The sequence below is a fragment of the Drosophila bipectinata genome, chromosome 3R (genome assembly GCF_030179905.1).
Source record: "Drosophila bipectinata strain 14024-0381.07 chromosome 3R, DbipHiC1v2, whole genome shotgun sequence".
NCBI lineage: Eukaryota > Metazoa > Arthropoda > Insecta > Diptera > Drosophilidae > Drosophila > Drosophila bipectinata.
Genome location: NC_091739.1, coordinates 24,416,003 through 24,434,392, shown reverse-complemented (window position 1 = coordinate 24,434,392; position 18,390 = coordinate 24,416,003). Strand labels below are relative to the sequence as shown.

Here is an 18,390-nt window from a genome sequence, read left to right as displayed (position 1 = left end):
AGCTGAGAAAAATAGCTTTAAATTGGACAACGCCTCGACGGGATACGGGTATTTGGAGCTCTTGGCTCAGTCGGTTGACCAACACCGACGGCAGCGACGACCTCTAAACAACCTTTTGGGGTCTCGTTCGCCATGTCTCGATTGTTTCACTTTGGAATTTCACGTTGACGTCGCCGTCGCCGTCAGCAGAGGCAGCAGAAGCCGTTTCGAGCCGAAAATAAAAGCGTCAAGCGCTCTCCTCCAGTGCAGCAGCAGCAGCAGACCCAGCCAGTAGCCAGCTACCTCCCAGATTCAGTTTCCAGTTCGGTGAGATATAAAAGTGATACAAAATAAAAATATATCAAGAAAAAAAAGCAGAATATATATTCCCCATAAATTGAAAGAGAATAAAGCTCATAAAGTGCCTCGAGTGCAGCTGAAAAGTCGCGTAATAGTCCCCATTTCTCTGGGGCTGTTTCGTAATCGAAATTTACAGAATATTCCAAGCGGGTGCGTGAGAAAGTGTGTGTATTTGTTGAGCGTATGGGGTTCTCCACCCCAACGATTCATTGCGGTTGAAGTTTTATGATACGTTGTATATTCTAGAATGTTGTTGACCTATGCACTGCGTGGAACGGGGATGGGGAAGTGCATGCGATAAGAAACCTTATCGGGTAACAACTTCTCTCAAAAGTAGTTTTCCTTACCGGCTCAACCGGCTCTCTATGTAGCCCCATCTCTCTCCTGCTACACACTATCCCACTCTTTTCCTCTTCCTATTGAGTTCATTTGCTTTTGGCAAAGTTTCAACTGCAATTTGTAGTAGCTATTGCGGTTTTTTTTTATAAATAGACGTATATATCTATATATTTTATCTTCTTGGTTTTCTTTTCTACACTTTCGTTTAGATTTCAATTAGCCAACGTCATCGTAAATTATTCGGTTTGTTGACGTCTATTCTAGTTATCACACATTACTTTTTACTCAAGTATCTAGCTTTTTATTGTAGGGAATAATACAGCTGCAAAAAGTACCCACAAGAAAAAAAAACAATGAAGTAAGGGTGGTTTTGGTCTTGAATACATAAAGGAACCAGTTTAGGAGTAGAAAGGACCTTCCTCGAAGGTCACTGGTAAATACCTGCGTAGAAAACATACTCGAAAGATCATTTAAGCTTTATTATTATGGAAGCTGATCATACGATTCCTGTTTTATGATTTCTTGTTTCATCAAAATGTATTTATTCCACTATAAGCTTGAGTAAACAATTAAAATCATTCGACAAAAAGCTATACTCATTGAGGTCAACCAAAAGGGCATATAAAAAAGTATAGGAATAGGAGTACGTGTCCGCCCACTCATTCCATTTCTATTTATTGGTTCCTTGTTTTCAAAACTTACTGTCTATCTACTCATACTATCACTAACCGATTGACGTCAGTTAGTAGTAGTACATTAGTAGTAATCACACTTATCTCGTCCAGTAGATGTTCTTTTGACCCACTGTCTGCTAGGAGGCCGGACCTAAAATCGCGTTATGATAATGTTGAACCTTTGGAACCGCCTGTGGGGGCTCGTTTCGTTTTCGATTCAAAATTTCCATTGATAGCATGCCCAACTTGTTTTTCATCTTTTCGAAGCAACTTCTACCATATTCCATGACATTATGTATATTTTAATAGCTTCCAATCGTATCTACATTTTGTTGGTCGTTTTATCAGCTTGTTTGTCGATTTTTTCGAAAAATATACCAACACTCAGGCAGAAACATGTGTCTATTTTATTTTTATACTCGCTCCTTGATAGCAGAGTGTATTTATTTGAATTGTTTTTTGTTGTCATGCGTTGATGTTATGCTTTTTTTATTTTCCAATGACTTCTTTCTCTTATATATATATATATATCACCCAGTTCGGGAAGTGCTTCAGTCTTCATTTGATTGCCGGCTAGTGTAGGTGTGTGTCCTCTAAGTCAAAAAAAATTCAACTCATTCAATAGATACATCTAAGTATAGACACATATAGGTGATATATTGCTGTGAAGTGTTATGTGGCGTGGGAAATATAGCTAGACTGGTAAACACTCGCTCGTGATAAGTTCAGGTGGTCTAATCTATTGCCTGACATTTGTGCCATTCCAGTCTTTGGCTCACTGTCAATGTCAAACAAGTCAAAACTTCCCTTTGAAACTGATGATTTTAGTCAGCGAATATTTCGTATATGTATCTACATATTAGTGGATACTTTCTTCCCACCCTTTCACACAATATTTCTGTCTTTTTTCCTCCACACGCGCCACACGACTTTCGGTTTTCGACAATTTCTATGCGCGTTTCGTCAGCAACATGGTTTTGTTGGCAACATGTTTCCAGGCAACATTGTTGCCTGACCTTGTTCAATGTCAGGCCCCAACACATGCGCCCCACGCCCGCATCTCTGCCATCGGCGGCAGAGGCGTTGGCAGCGCCAATAAAAGTGAAAGTCCCTACGTCACGAATTACGCGAGCGAGAAAGAGAAAGAGGGGCGAGCGAGAGGGAAGTCTCCATGACTTTGATTACATCAGATCGAATGGTTTCCGCGACTTTGTTCATTTACTAAAAATTCATCGTCGAGGTTGGTTCGTTTTTTTAGTTCGTGCTTCAAAGGTTCACTGATTTTTTAGGGTTCGGTTTTTAAAATAGTGAAATAAAATCTAAATATTTATTACCAATTTAGAAATAAAAGTGTGCTTTTATAGTTTTATTGATTAATTTCCTGTTTATTTATTCTTTGCTGGCTTTTATTGGATGTGAATAGCTAAAAGTATATGTACTAGAAATATTTAGTATGTACGCCTAGTGAGAGAGAGAGATTAGGGCAAAAAGAGAGATAGGCTTTACAAAGTGTCACGTTCTCGGTGCATGCGCGCTATATAACTTTCCATGACTCAATTGGCGCTGTAATATCAGCTGGGAAAAACACTAGCATACAAAGCAGAAATTTTCCATAATAAAAAGCAATCAAATAAATTAAAGTTGACATGAAAAATTCTGCAGTAAAAAAAATAAATTAAAATCGTTTCTAAAAAAAATATGGACCTAAATCTGTTTTCCAAAATGAGCATGCCTATGAATCGTTATCATTTTTGGAAGTTTTTCAAACCAGACACATAGTTTACTTCTCTCTCACATCAGATTGCTCTACTAGAACTGCTCAAAATTTTTGTTTTCTTTCGGTCCTTTTCAAAATTATCAAAATTCAGCATTTAGGCCATGGCGTTCTTTTTCTTAAACCGTTTCCAAATTCGATAACAAATATACTAAAGAGCCAATTATTCCTTTCTTTCCATTCATCTTCACACACCCTACTGCTACAATGGGGCACGATACCGCTATTTACCACCAATTCACCTGCGAAACGGACGAAATTCCAAAATGGCTTCCTTCAGAACTACACTCGAATCTCAAAAATGACCACCTACTTCAACTACCCCAGCAAGGAGCTGCAGGATGAGCTCAAGAAGATCGCTCAGGCCATCGTTGCCCCCGGCAAGGGTATTCTGGCCGCTGACGAGTCCGTCGCCACCATGGGCAAGCGCCTGCAGGACATCGGCGTGGAGAACACCGAGGACAACCGTCGCGCCTACCGTCAGCTGCTCTTCTGCTCGGACGACAAGCTCGCCGATAACATTTCTGGCGTTATTCTGTTCCACGAGACCCTCTACCAGAAGACCGATGACGGCACTCCCTTCCCCGAGGTCCTGAAGAAGAAGGGCATCATTCCCGGAATCAAGGTCGACAAGGGTGTTGTCCCACTGTTCGGCTCTGAGGACGAGGTCACCACCCAGGGCCTCGATGACTTGGCCGCTCGTTGCGCCCAGTACAAGAAGGACGGTTGTGACTTCGCCAAGTGGCGTTGCGTGCTGAAGATCGGCAAGAACACCCCCTCTTACCAGTCGATCCTGGAGAACGCCAACGTTCTGGCCCGTTATGCTTCCATCTGCCAGTCGCAGCGCATCGTGCCCATTGTGGAGCCTGAGGTTCTGCCCGATGGTGATCACGATCTGGACCGCGCCCAGAAGGTCACTGAGACCGTTCTGGCTGCCGTCTACAAGGCCCTGAACGATCACCACGTCTACCTGGAGGGTACTCTCCTGAAGCCCAACATGGTCACTGCCGGACAGAGCGCCAAGAAGAACACCCCCGAGGAGATCGGTCTGGCTACCGTCCTGGCTCTGCGCCGCACCGTTCCCGCCGCCGTTACTGGTCAGTTTAGATTATTGCGACATTTTAATGTTTGATCTAATGCGTATTTTTGTGCAGGTGTGACCTTCCTGTCTGGTGGTCAGTCTGAGGAGGAGGCCTCCGTCAACCTGAGCGCCATCAACAATGTTCCTCTGGGCCGCCCATGGGCCCTTACCTTCTCCTACGGTCGTGCCCTGCAGGCCTCCGTGCTGCGCGCATGGGGCGGCAAGAAGGAGAACATCGCTGCCGGTCAGGCTGAGCTTCTTAAGCGCGCGAAGGTAAGTCTTCTGTTTTGGCTCAAATATATATTTTAAGTTTGGGTTATGTATAGCTTATGACTTAAGTGGTGGATATATATGGTATAGGGTAATTGCTTGGAAAATTATACTTGGTCACTTGGTATCAGAAATATGAAAATAGGAAATTTCTACCTTTATCCTACCCTAATCCTCATTCCACATTATAATTCTTACGTTGAAACTTTTAATCTTTCATTAGCCAATTTAAATCGATATCATTATCAATACATTATCTTAATACCTTTTGATTAAAAGTTGTGCTCTAATCTATGCGATTAGTCAATACTTTCTTATCGAGCTATGAAATAATTTCTGAAATTATGTAAATATTGACTAATATAACATCCTCTATGTACCTATAACATCCTCTATATGCCTATAACATCCTATTTATTCCTATAACATCCTTTAAATACCTACTCCAAACTAATAATTCATCTCATGAGCATTATTTAACAAAAAAAACCTTGATAATAAGGCGAATTCTGAGGCCGCGTGCGGCAATTATGAACCTGGAACTGTCGTTGGGGCTGCTGCTGGAGAAATTTTGCATGAAGACGATCATCAATACTGAAAAGGGTATATCAAATACTATCCAGTACCATCAAGATCAATATTATCAAGAACTTTCATTACTTTGGAAAAGGATATATACATTTAACCAAAAGCTTGGAAAAGGCTAGTACATCCTGCCATTAATACCCATTTTCGCACACCCTCAACTCATTAATCTCCTGCTTGCTTCGCCTGCCTTAAATCCAATCCTCTTAATCCTTAATTTTATTAATCCTTACCTAAATCCCGCTTTTTTCCCACTCCCAATAGGCCAATTCGCTGGCCTGCCAAGGAAAATACGTGGCCGGATCGATTCCGTCTTTCGCCGCAAATGCCAGCCTCTTTATTTCCCAGCACAAGTACTAAGCACTTTGCCAAGCACCAATTCAACTAAGAATCGCGTGAAGCTCTAGCCGCAGATATGTTGACGACAGCCGACGGATTGAACTACATTCCACTCGCAAAGGATCTGCCCAGTTGCTTATATTACAGACTTTTCAATATATATTACCAAGTAAACTAGTTGTTTAATGTTTCTTTTGACCAACTGACTTTATAATAAATTATACCTTAGCCTCGATACCATTATTTTTCCCTTTATTGATTTATTTCTTTGCTTTTAAGCTAATTTAATTTTGCCAAGTCCTAGGGTTGAAAATTAAAATGTATTTGCACCAAGCCTACTTGAAAATTTCCAGCAGAACATGTAATCAAATCAAGTTCTCTCCTGAAATTAAATTTCCAAAAACTTTTTCTGTTGAGGGTTCCACGATGTATCCGGCAAGATGCGTTCAAGTGAAAATGCCGCAGGTGGCTGGATAAAGTTTTTTGGACAGAACAAAAATCAGGGCGAAAACTTTCGAGCCAGGCAGAAAGTTTGCCGCAGCGGCTTGCCAAGTTAAAATTAAGTAATAATTAAGACCAAGTGTTTGTATGTAATTAGGAATACTATTTTCCGGACATTTTGAATAAAAGTAATCAATTTTCTCGCCTTTCTTCTTCCCTCCCGCAGGCCAACGGTGATGCCTCCCTCGGCAAGTACCAGGCCGGCAGCGCTGGCTCTGGATCCGGCTCCCTGTTCGTGGCCAACCACGCCTACTAAGAGGCTGGAAGAGCTACGCACACGCAACTCCCCAACAATTGTCTATCTATGAAGCAAATTGCTTGAAACTTGATTTTTGGCTAATTTGTTTCTATTTATCTTAGTTTCGAGAGCTAAGCAAAGCAAGCATAAAAAAATGAAAAAAAAAAAATTACACTTCACAAAAAATATTAATTACTCTTAGATTTGACAAAAACAATGATAATGAAAATGAAAATGAAAATGAATGGAAAAATATGTTCAATGGAAGCCAATTTTTATTTTTAGTTCTAAGCACAAGAAACAATAATTGTTGATGTTACACAAGTTCTTTTTTATTATTATTATTATTATGATTAAGCGATTTCAATACAAGAAGTCATTTCGTAGATCAAAAATATATAAATTGTGGATTTTACAGCAATCCCTACAGGCATAAACCCAGAACACAATTGAAATCGCGCCAGCTTTTTTAAACTTTTAATGTTTACTTGAAGAGTTATATAAAAAAAAGGTCGATGTTATTATCTTTATTATTATTATTATTATTATTAAACATTATATTTATGATTAATAAGATAAGTATACCCAGAAAAAAATGACGCAAATAAATATACCCAATACAAAACAACCGAAACAAACCCCAAGAACAACTCAATAATCTTAAAACTCATATGTTATCATAAAACATGAATTGTTGTTACAAAGAAAAACTAACACAAAAAAAATGAATAACTATAAAGATTATAGAAACTTTTAAAGCTGGACTGGAATCTCCAGTTGCTTGAAAACTGTGCTGGGGCACATTGTCGGCTATTCGGGGGCTCGATTATATTTCTGAGATCCTCGGATGGCGCCGAAGAATAACAAAAACATAATTGCCATTCTTATCACAGCAATGTAATTTGAATTGAATGGCTTAACAATCATATATATTTATCAAAGCATGTTTTTATTTACATATGTATGTGTTATTCAAGTTGCAATTTCTGCATATCGTTGTTAAATAAATAAAGTTTGAAGTGCAAGCTGAATTGGGATGTATAATATTCGCAAGTACAACAAAATCAAGCAGAAGCATCAAGTTTTAAATGATTTATTAAACATCTAAGAAGCCACCACCTGAAGCAGCAACAACAGCTAGCTGTTAAACCAATATACAAGAAATAAAAACCATAAAAAACGAAGAAACAACAAAGGTGTTGAACGAACATCATCAATAAACCTAAAAAGCAAAATAATGTTGGTTTGGTTTTAATGGGGACTCACATTTTTCGTTGCATACCCATAGGCGTAAGCTACAGTTTTAGAATGATTGATTCATTAACCATATCTGTATGGACTGATTTTTAATGGTATTGTATAACGGTAAATTTATTCATAATTCTTTAGATATTTTTTTATTTCAGATTAAAAATTAGATATAATAAATATATATCAAAAGTAGAAGCGTATCAATTGTTGAGATATATAAAGATCAGATGTATTCGATTTGTTCTCCAATCCTTTTTTATTTACATATATGATTATTGTTCCATTTAAAAATTTTTATTATCATATCTGGGCAATCCAAAGTAAAATTTTCAATAAAAATATTCAGTAATATTCACACTTCAAAGTATTACAAACATTTTAATTGACATATAAATTTGGACACTTAATTACTATAAAGTGCACTATTTTTATCATCTTTTAAAGCTCTTAGACTATTAAAATTTCAACAGCATATAGCCAAAGATCTCAGATAGAATCTTGTCTTATTTCGCATACAATTTGGCGAAATTCCATTTACGATTTCCCCCATTGCAAATGCAAATGTAAACACAGAGCGCAACAAGCGACGTAATCCGCCCCATGATCCCTTTCCAATTGAATTTATTTTGTGATTGGAGTGCAAAGTTCGCTTAATCACACCCAAATCAAATGCGCAACTCCCAGACAGGCAGACTGGCTGATTAAATGACACCGCGACGCGATGTGGGCCTGGCCATTGGGAATATGAATACACTTGGAGAAACAAATTCCCCCAGAAACCATTTAAAAGTCGATCTGTCTGTTGTGAAATTTTTGCGAATTTACTCTTGAGCTGATTTGATTACATTCAAGGTTGATTTACGATATTGGGATCAATGTTTTATTTACAACCATTTCGTCATTGTTTCAGCCCGGAGATAATAAGGAACAAAATTTTGCAATCCAAGTCATTTTTGTGGCAGTTGCATTGCAACGTCGAGGTGTAAACAGTCACAAAAGCGGAACCCAGGAGAAAACTAACAAAAGGGTGTTGGCATCTGGCATACAGATGCGAGGAGCCTTTGGCAGTATCAACATTTCCTCTGACAATCGACACCCACCCAACTTTTCTGGCACAAAGATTGTCCACAAAAGTGGAATTAATTGTATTTGCATAGCATGTAAACATCATCACGTTGCCGGCAGGATCTCGTCCTACTACGTTTCTAAGCTGGGTCATCCTGGCCCGAAGCCCAAGCCCTCCTTTGGATGCTTTGCCGCAACACCACACTTGGAAATATTTTTGAACTCCGACGCTTAAATTTCCTTTAATTGAGAAAGAAAAAATTGTAATGCAGGAAAAATATGATTGAAGTTTTTTAAATCAAAAATTCAGGTGTGGCACATAATAGGATTATTTTTCAGTGCATGCCACACTTGCTTATTGTATCCTTTGGCTTCCTGCGGTGCAATTGTGATTTTGCCTTGCCCTGCTGATTACGCTCTAAAGGAGACTAGGGAACGGAGCACCAGCGACAATGGCGACAACATAAATATCAACGGCACGTCATGTGGCGCCTTGGAGGAAGTGAATGTGGAAGTGGCATCTGGGATTCAGCACCACAAACGTTGCGCCAACAACGTGTTCGGGCGGAAATTGACATGCCGTGAACAGGAGGAACAACGGCCTGAATTGAAAGGAGGCAACTCTGTGGCACTCCGCAACTCCCGAACGCAGTTGATTGAGCCTTGCATAATTTAAACCATGCTCCATTAATTACAGTCCTCGTCCCGAAAGGCGAATCGATTGGTAGCCTTACACGTACACCTACTTGCGAAATCCGCCGGCATCCTTAGCCTACACTTGGCTCAAATGCCTGGCATTGTCACGGGGGCAGTTACTCGCAGCTGTAATTGCAGATTGCTTTCCCTGGCGCAGTGTGTGTATCCTGGCAGTTTCTAATTAGCTGCAAACATCACTCGAGGGCCCAATAACAGAGCCAAATATGTGACACCGACCAGCGCCCACGCAGCAAAAATAGCCCGGACCGAGCTCTGAGGATTCACCGGACAGCAGGACATCAAAAGCACTGGGATACAGGTTGGACTAGTCCCTAATGCTTTCGGCACTGTGGTACCTTTCGGAGTTTAAAGTGAACAATTGCTGAGTGGATTACCTTTAAAGTTTAAATCAAAAAAGTAAAAAAAAGTTACAATGATTTATGTCAAAATATAAGAAAAACTTACCAACTTTTATCACTTAGCACTAACTAACAAACATGTATCCTTTCCACTGTTTCCTTAATGGTCAGTACAAAGTCCTGTCACTTCATTCGGTCCCTCCTTTGGGTCGTTCTGTGTGCATTTTTGGCCATGTGCGTGGCGCTGTTGCCGTCGTCGCCATGGCGGCCAATGTGAAGGCCGATCGATCCATTGTCCACCGCACAATTCGCTCCACCCAACCACGCGGCGCCCACTGATTCCACTACTGATTTTTCCTCTTCGCCTCCGCCTCCAGCAGCTCGTCTTGGCAATTTATGTTCATTGAGTTGATGTTGATTTGTGCGCCGCGGCATGATTTTTTAATGGAATGTAATTTATATTTCTGGGGGCGGGCTGGGGCTGGGGGGAGGCAGCTGGCTGGCCGGCAGACGAGCGTGCACTCGATTGCATTTTGGCCCGATGCACTGGCCATGTGCCAAATGAAACGGCAAAAACGACACAAATTGCTTGGCCACAGCTCTGTCCCTATCCTGCTTGCCCCCATCTATTTGGGCCCGGTTGCCTGCCTGCTAGCAAGTATTTGAAACTCGATTGGTATGTCGGTGCGCATGGGAACTACATTTATAACTGCCTATTTAAAGATAAAATAAAGCTTTTTTTAAAGGTGATAATTTGGTGCTCGTGTTTTTTGGTGTATCTTTAAGATTTTTTATTTTTAAAATCATTTTAAAATAATCTCCTTCCAATTCAGAATTATAAGAACAAGCATTCCCATCTTCATCGGAAATAAGAAATTGATTTCTGGAACAGAATCGTTTTTGTTTTTGGTATAATTTCAGCATGAATAATTGAACATGCAGCGGAAGTCATAATTAACGGCAGAACTTTGTATATGCTTTTTTGGAGTTTTCAGAAAACAAACACAGCGCTGACAGTAACAACACAATGAGGCAATGACAACAAATTTGACAATTTCATTTATCTTTTTGCACGTATGTACATACTACATATTCGACAAAGAAAATAAATAGCGGCAAGTATATTTTGCGGTTTCAGGAGAAAGATTGTTATGAAATGCTGGAGCGAGATAAATACACAGAGATATAATGGATATGTATTTTACTAAATTATGAGAATTACCCATAAAGCCTCTTGAACATTAAATTAAAAAGCAAATATACAGCGCGTATATACATTTTTCCTCTTATATCAAAATAAAATCGTGTGAGTGTTAAAAGAAATCCCCAGATATTAAATCAGCTTAGAGAGCGCAAAATAGCTCTTAACTGCTGGAAAACCGCGATTTCTTCATACTTTCACTCCAGTTGCATAATATTTGTAGAACTTTCCCAGCGTCATGACATTCTCACAGTCTCCGCATCTGTTTTTCCGCCGCCGGGCCTTTCACTCACGTGCAATTAAAATGCCTTTGAAATGCAATCTGCGACGAGTTGCGTTGAGCTCGACATCGCGTGAGTTTCTAGTTGAACTGTGAGCTTGCATAATGCCCGTGATATCGCTAGAATATCTATACATATAGACGAGTGCGACGGCTGGGAAGTGCAAGTAATTACATGTGCAAATATTTTCTAATGAGCAAGTGCAATGAATAATATTTAATTGAAATGGGTGGGCAGCAGGGAAACCGTTTTGCTGCCACGAATGTCTAATGAGATGGAACTTATTAAACTAAACCATGTGTAATTTATCTCTCCTCTGACTAGCCACTCTCCTGGAGAATATCAGGGAACTCCCCTGCTGCAATAAAGATTGAAGTTAATTAAAATGTAAATGTATCTTGAATGCAAGCTGATTATTAATTAGTTCATATTGTATTTTAAGAAGAAAAAACCCGCACGCCCTCAATAGTTGCATAAAAAAAGAATCCCCTCCTTATCAGTTAAAACATAAACAATGCAATAAGGAATTTCTATTTTGAACTTGTCAAGTATAAATATTTAAACTCACATATTTTACGGATGAACAAAACTTCCTAGAACTATAAATAAGCCTTATCAAATCAGTGACTACGTCATTGCCTTTTAACAACTGTAAAGACTAACAAATACAGCATAAAAGCAAGTAAAAGCAAATAAATAAACGAATAACAAAAAAAAATAGCATTTTACGACATGAGGCGGCACTAATTCATTGACCCACATGGCGTATACGCGAAATCCCGACCTCACGACGCCGACATTGCGTATACGTCAGTTTGAGTGAGATGGGCGCTTGGCAGCAGGATCAAGGACAAAGCCGGCGGCCAAAGGAAGTTCTGATTTCACAGCCTTCCCCTCCCTGCATCGTGCTACAAAGTCCCTCCTAATGTACTTTGTCAGTGGCAAAGTCCCTTGCCACGTCAACTGCCACGTGAAGCTGACAAAATATTTTGGCATAATTAACCCGGCTTTGGCCACTCAAAAGCAAAGTCGCCTTCAGAAGCGGTGGGAGGGTGCAATTAAAGTTTCTAACATTGCGAAGCGACGCACAAAAGCTTTTCACTATTTAGATTTTTCATTTCAGATTGGGAAATGGAATAAAACTGTGCGCAAAACCAATGCGAAACTGTGGGAAACTGTTGAATTTTCAACGATTTTGCCGGTTACTGCAATTTCCAGCAGCCAACGAGCCGCCTGACTCCCGAGCCGGGAATTGTGTTCAGGGAAATGTGCGCTCAGTTGATTTTTGAAATTAATTGAAATTGCCCGACTGTTTGGGGGTGAAGGGTGTCGGAGTTAAGGGCCTTGTAGGATAAGGCTTAGGACGCTGACGTCAATTTCAAGTGCGCAGTTTTGAAGGCTCTGCAGAGGAACTGCACGAGGCTCAAGTCTTTTTTGGAAAGAGGAATACGAAAATGGGGAAGGATAGCCAAGGGATTGGCATTGAAAAACTTTCTGGTAGGTTCTTAGCCGGCTGAGAAAGCAATTTGAAAGGCTTCCTGGTTGACTGCTGGATTAGTTAAATTGTTAATGGCCAGGTTCGAGTCACGTATTCTTCATCTCATGAGGGACAATTTTCCATTTCCCATAGAAACAGAAGCAATAGGTGCCGGCTTCTACATCATCCGAATTAAACCTTATACTTTGGACGCATTCGATGGGTTGCCTATTTTAAAATCAATTACGAAATCATTCAACAAGCACGGGAAAGCAGAGTCAAAACAGTGGAACCCGGTAGTCGGCGTAATTTTTAATATTACTCAAACCTATATTTAGCTATGTAAAATAAATATGTATATGGAATAAATTAATTTTCATTTTAATCTATTTCTAGACAATAAAGAAATATAATAACATCTTTAATAGTATTAAAAATAATTGTTAGTAAATAAGTTGTAGGCTATTACTATTTATAACAACACTTTATCTGTATTTTAATATGTTTTAAAGAGCTTTTCAATTTGTAAAAACATGGCTCTTGCATTGTGATAGCGTAGTGTAAAAACGCATCAAAGGAAATGCCACGTTTCCGTTGTGCACCTAAAAAAAAAACACAGAAACAAAAATAAAACAGCCAAAGTTTTTTTTTATGGCGTCAATGCCATTGTCAATGGCAGAAGGCACACAGTTTTACATGCATTGTTCGTCTGGCCCGAAATGCATTTCGCGTTTTGCATTTCGCCTTCAATCAATACTTTGAACCTTTGACTGAGTGGCCGACTGGCCAAGTGACTGGCTGGCTTTTCGTTTTGATCGATGTGCGCTGATTTCTCGTTTTGTTTTATATTGTTTCGCTTTGCCTTCCTTTGCATTGTAAATATTGACATAAAGTGCGAATATTTCTATGGGCCCCTTCGGCGGGACAAATTAAATCGAATCGGTTGCTCAAATCACAGATTCAATCAATAGCGAGTGTCGCAAATCGATAAACTCAAGTCGACAGACGGCGGCACATAAATTTTATTAAATTACAATATCACTCGAACAGATTCGCGAAAGTCACGACTTTTTGTATGTCTGGACTGGGTAATTGTCTTCATACTCGGAATAGTTGCTACAATAATTTTCCCCTATTACCTATGCATATAGCATACTTGGAATGCAGTTCGTTTATAAATAGACTAGCCAAGCCAAGTGCTTCTAACTTTAAAGAGGGTTTCTTTTCCACCAACCGGCAATTTGATTTAACCCCAAGAAACTTTTTTGGCCTTTTAATTTGATTCTGATCTTTTTCCCACGTGCCTGGAGCTACTATCGATGCGGAAATTGTTTCAACCACAAAAATGTACAATTTCATTATCCGAAAAGTTTTTCTTTCTTTCTGCTGACAGGAAGTTAACCGAAAACATTAAAAAGCAGAGCAAAATTCTGGGAAAACAGAAACTTTAGGCACAAATTCGAAGGGGGGAGTAATAACGCATTTATTGGACATTACTTAAATTTAATTAACTTTATTTGTTAAGCAGAATAAATTGTTAATCTTTGAAACCATTTTGAACCATTTTAATATTAACGAATTTTTCATTATTCTCAGGACACTTAAGAATTGCATTAAGGAAAAATTAAATTCTAAAGTGTCTTAAGAATAATAAATAAACCACATAATAATTCCATTACGTAACATCCAATTACCAGATGTAAATTATAACAACCCCACAGCTTTTCTGTCCTATTTCTTGGGTGCCTATTATGTGGATATTTAGGCTCACAAGGGCAACCATTTGCACGGGGCTGTCCAAATTTTTTATATGAAGCACATTTTAAGCATCCTATTTTTTCTCCGGGTTTTCTTTTAATTTTTTTATTTTGAAGCATTTGGCATCCAAATTTAGGCGCCCAGAAACAGCACATATTCGCAATTTCCACTAAAAAAATCAAGACTTTTTAGTACTTCAGAATTAAAAAAATTAGACTTACCCTCCGAAATAAATAAATATTCTGGTAAGATGCACTGTTCCAAAGGTACGGAAATATTTAACCTCTTATCACGTTTGAAATAATGACTGTCGCTTGGGCTTTCACAAAAAAATCCATGATCCTTAGATATTTCACAGTCTTCGTTAACCTCTTCACAATCGCGACAATACATTTTGTCCCAAAAGGAATCGGTCGCAATAGTTACCAACTTGCTATAAACAACAAAAATATGTAATAAAGTTTTTGCCATTTCTCATACCCAAATTTTCAAAATGGGAAAAAATCAAAGCCAATTCAGTTATTTTGAGTAAGGGTGCATAGCCCCTCACCATCCACTGACTTAGGTGCTCATTCGACATATTTTGTGCTGGATCCCGAATATTTTCACAAAAAGGCGTTATACCATATACGATATTTTATGCGTCTCTGATGCAAGATATGAAAAATGAAGAAATCTTGATCATTATCATTATGGTTGTGAAAAGGTCCTGAATTTTAAATAAAAAGTTATTAGATGTATTTTTCCAAAAGCCTACTTTATTATTAAGATAAGAAGCTCCGTGGATTTGAAAAGAAAAACTGAAATCAAAGGAATGATTTTTGACTTCGACTAGCTAGATTATAAAACTTGTAAATGTTACTTAAATACTTTATATAACAAACCTTAATCTTTACGCTGAAAATGTGTTAATGTTATATATTACGTGACAATTTCACGTTTTCTGTATATTTTGTATTATGCGTTTGCTGCTCCGATTTACATTTTTTTAAACTTAATTTTTAAATATTACATGAATTAAATTATCGAACCTTATTAATAAATAATTATAAAATTATTTTAAATATTAGTCATCTGTCGAACACATATCTGAGCTCATTTAAAATAATCTAAGCCAGAGAATGGCTTTGTTTTTTGTATTTCAAAGCATTTAATTTGATTTAATGTAATTTTCGTTTTTTTCATTGGGTTTTTTTTTATTGTTACTTTTTTGTTGGGGGTATTATTCAAATAATCATTGGGCGTGTCGCTGACAAAATGGGCAATTAGTCAGAGCAAGAGGAGAGGCCCAATGGAATATTTTAGCTGAATCTTAAGCATTCAAAATAGTTGAGCTTTTTCCACTCTTAACGGCACTTATGAATAATTTCCGTGGTGCCTGTTTGCCTTCGGCTGGTTTGGAGTTCTTGCCGCAGACACAACCAGTTACCAAAGACTTCAAAGTCGGCAACCAAAGTCGCCACATTGTCTGGCATCGAATCGAACTATCTCGATATCGACTTAACGCTCTGGTGGCTTTTTATTTAATCCGAGGCTTTATTTTTAGCAAATCTCATTATACATGTTTTTGGCTGTCTTCCTCCGTCCTCCTGGTCGACTTCATAAATATTTATTTTCTTGTTTGGTATTATTTTATGCACACATGTTTCCACTGTCCAGGGATGCCACAAGGCAAACAAAACTTTAAATTTCGCAAGATCACAAAATCCAAGAAGTCTCTAGAAGTACGTCACTTTATACCTTGTTCCTTTTTATTTTGCTTTTTCATTTTAATTGGCTGTTTTTAGTAAAATTGTTGTTGCTTAAAAACAGCCCCTTCATCTTGTCTGGAATTCCTAACTGTTGGTTCCCGAAAAATCGTTAGTTGATTTTGCACTGTCATGATGAAATAAAATAACTTATATATTTACTACGTCAATTACAAGAAATGCGAAATGTTTATTTTACATTTTTCACGTGAACAGTATCTTTTATATTCCCAGCCCTGTCGAAAGGTTAATTTCTTCAAAAGACAGCCAAAAGATAAATAGCCCGCACATGTATCAGGCGTTAAAATGCCCGCAAACATGTTTCGGCTTATTGCTGTTTCTTAAGCGAACACATAAAAATTAATTAAATTTGTGTGACTCTGAATGAAAAAGAAATTAGCATATTTAAAGAAAAAAACTTCATAACCTAACCGTCTGCAAAAATGGCAATGTTGAATGTCACTCCTGAGAGCTCTAGATTTTTGAATACTCTTTTCGAATTGGTCAGAAATTATTATTGGTTTTTAAAAATAAATTCTAAGTAGCCTAATGAAATTGCTCTCATTTTGAATGGAAATGTTGTATATTTCTAAAAATAAATGGATTTAGCTCACTGAACTGTTCATAATCACCATGCCCGATTATTGGCGTGAAAATTGAAATGAATTCCCAAAAAAATCGTACTAGTCCAAACGCATAACAGGAATTAATTCGTTAGCAAACCGTACACGAACGCGATTGTATACTGAAATTTGCGACTATTGTGCGGGGCATGTAGAATCGAATAATTTTCGGCATTTATTGAAAACCAGCCGAAAGGGCTCAATGCTCCCAGCACGCGCGGCTGCTCATTTGGAATGCCAATCAGTTGTCGCGTTTATTGGCATCACCCACCGTACCCCACCCAGAAGTCTCATGCCACAACCGCAACGCTCGGAAAGGGGAAATGGATCAGGGCATTACGTGCAGCAGCCGCAGCGGAAGTTGTTTTGAGAGCGGCTTGGAATTCTGCCCCGGCACTCGTGTGCCCGTCTCTATTGTTCGCATTGAACTCCTCTCTTTATTTGCGGCCGTTGCAATGGAGATGTGGCACCTCTTTTGCATTGCAATGAGCATGGGGCACGGCGATGCGGAAGCAAAACATTGCGACACATCTGGAAAAAAAGAAGAAAAAGTGAAATGGTCCAAAGAAAGGCACGAATCGTTTAAAAGATTTTGGAATAAATTAAAAAACCAGAAAATGTGGAAAAAGTACTGGCGCCACAATGGGAAAGGTATTCATTAAATCATTTTTAAAGCATTCTCCCACGAAATTGCTTTCGAATGAGTCTGGAGGCCTGTCAATCGATTATTACTCATACGCCCGAGTGCCAGTTATGATTATTTTAACAATTCTCTCTCCGCCCAGCCTTACTATCACCATTATATGGATATAAACAGCTATGGTATAAACAATTTTTTCTATCATTATTAAAACTAAAATAGCGGTCATTAATAACGAAATGTCAAGCGTTGTACGGGCTTTATTTGCGTGATGCCCTTTACCCAGTTTCAGATCTCCAAATGAGAAGATGAGAGATTTTTTTTGGCCAGGTTGTCTATGTTAGTTAGTAGGAGATAAAAAAGATTCCGCTATAAACAATTAAGTATCTGTCGCTCCGAACTGGGCAGAGTCCAATGCTTCCAAGCCAATTTTGTGACGAGCAAATAAAACCAACAGTCATCGCCACTCAGCAGCCGCAGCTGGCTCTTGGCCAAAGTTCAACCAGCTGATGACGGAGTCACACTGGTTAGACTTCGAATATGAACTCCCAGCAACACCTGACTCAAGTGGTAAGCCTCAGAAAATATTCGAAATCTATTGGCAATTAAAAAAGCTCACTCTATATATTTAGTTTTCAATAACAATTAATTATCTGCAAAGCCAGTTTTTTAGCCACTGCCACCGGATGTTGGTCAGAATAAAAAAAGAACACTCGCACTCGTACCTAGTCGCTTTTGTTTAAACAGACTTTTTTTTGTATTGCCTGCAATTAAATTCTATTTTGGAATGCGAATTGGAAACGTGTTCACCCACATGAACAAATGAAATTTAAGGCGACAGTTGACCTGCCAAAGAGCAAAGTTCGCCACTCAGTGACCCTCTCAGTGCATCGTCGCCGGAAGTGGAAGTCTGAACTTGTGTCCGAATAGTCCCGTTTGGCATGATTATTTGTTTGGGACTCTCTGGCTTTTTTTTGTGCCTTTTCTTGCCCGCTTGTGCGAAACTTGCCAATTGTTTAAACTTTTCACGAGGAGGGAAATGAAACAAACAAAACTAAGTTGCCAGCAACAGCTCGCTGAACGATTTACAATCGTTAGCAATCGAAATTTGTTGTTTCTTTGGCGCAAAAACTCATTGTCTAAAGTAGCAA

The 18,390-nt window shown here is 38.7% G+C and overlaps 1 protein-coding gene and 1 long non-coding RNA gene across 6 annotated transcripts; one reads left to right on the top strand and one right to left on the bottom strand.

Annotated features, from left to right (window-relative positions):
- Nucleotides 1-145: 145 nt before the first annotated feature.
- On the top strand, nt 146-7,171 carry Ald1 (fructose-bisphosphate aldolase). Of its 5 annotated transcripts, none has more exons than XR_011443050.1 (5): nt 146-306; nt 3,407-4,223; nt 4,281-4,480; nt 4,980-5,179; nt 5,327-5,636. XR_011443050.1 is itself a non-coding variant. In XM_070280849.1 (5 exons), the coding sequence occupies exons 2-5, from the start codon at nt 3,428-3,430 to the stop codon at nt 6,156-6,158; spliced, it is 1,161 nt and encodes a 386-aa protein (XP_070136950.1). In that variant the 5' UTR covers nt 146-306; nt 3,407-3,427; the 3' UTR covers nt 6,159-7,171. The 5 variants fall into 5 exon arrangements, 3 of the variants coding, with proteins under 3 accessions (XP_070136950.1, XP_017092014.1, XP_017092012.1); XM_070280849.1 differs by lacking the exon at nt 4,980-5,179 and adding an exon at nt 6,069-7,171 and having other exon boundaries at nt 5,327-5,401; XR_011443051.1 differs by lacking the exon at nt 146-306 and adding an exon at nt 1,914-1,934.
- Nucleotides 7,172-15,502: 8,331 nt separating this feature from the next.
- On the bottom strand, nt 15,503-16,602 carry LOC138926683 (uncharacterized). Its single transcript, XR_011443295.1, has 3 exons — nt 16,409-16,602; nt 16,176-16,356; nt 15,503-16,103 (listed from the first exon to the last, which is right to left on the bottom strand). It is a non-coding gene; the product is annotated as an uncharacterized lncRNA (long non-coding RNA).
- Nucleotides 16,603-18,390: the final 1,788 nt, after the last annotated feature.

Excerpts from the sequence above, each read along its gene's own strand:
- Ald1 (XM_070280849.1), top strand. The coding sequence starts at position 3,428 with ATGACCACCTACTTCAACTACCCCAGCAAGGAGCTGCAGGATGAGCTC. Across the intron at positions 4,224-4,280 it reads CGTTCCCGCCGCCGTTACTG|GTGTGACCTTCCTGTCTGGT; the intron begins GTCAGTTTAGAT and ends ATTTTTGTGCAG. Across the intron at positions 4,481-5,326 it reads AGCTTCTTAAGCGCGCGAAG|GCCAATTCGCTGGCCTGCCA; the intron begins GTAAGTCTTCTG and ends CACTCCCAATAG.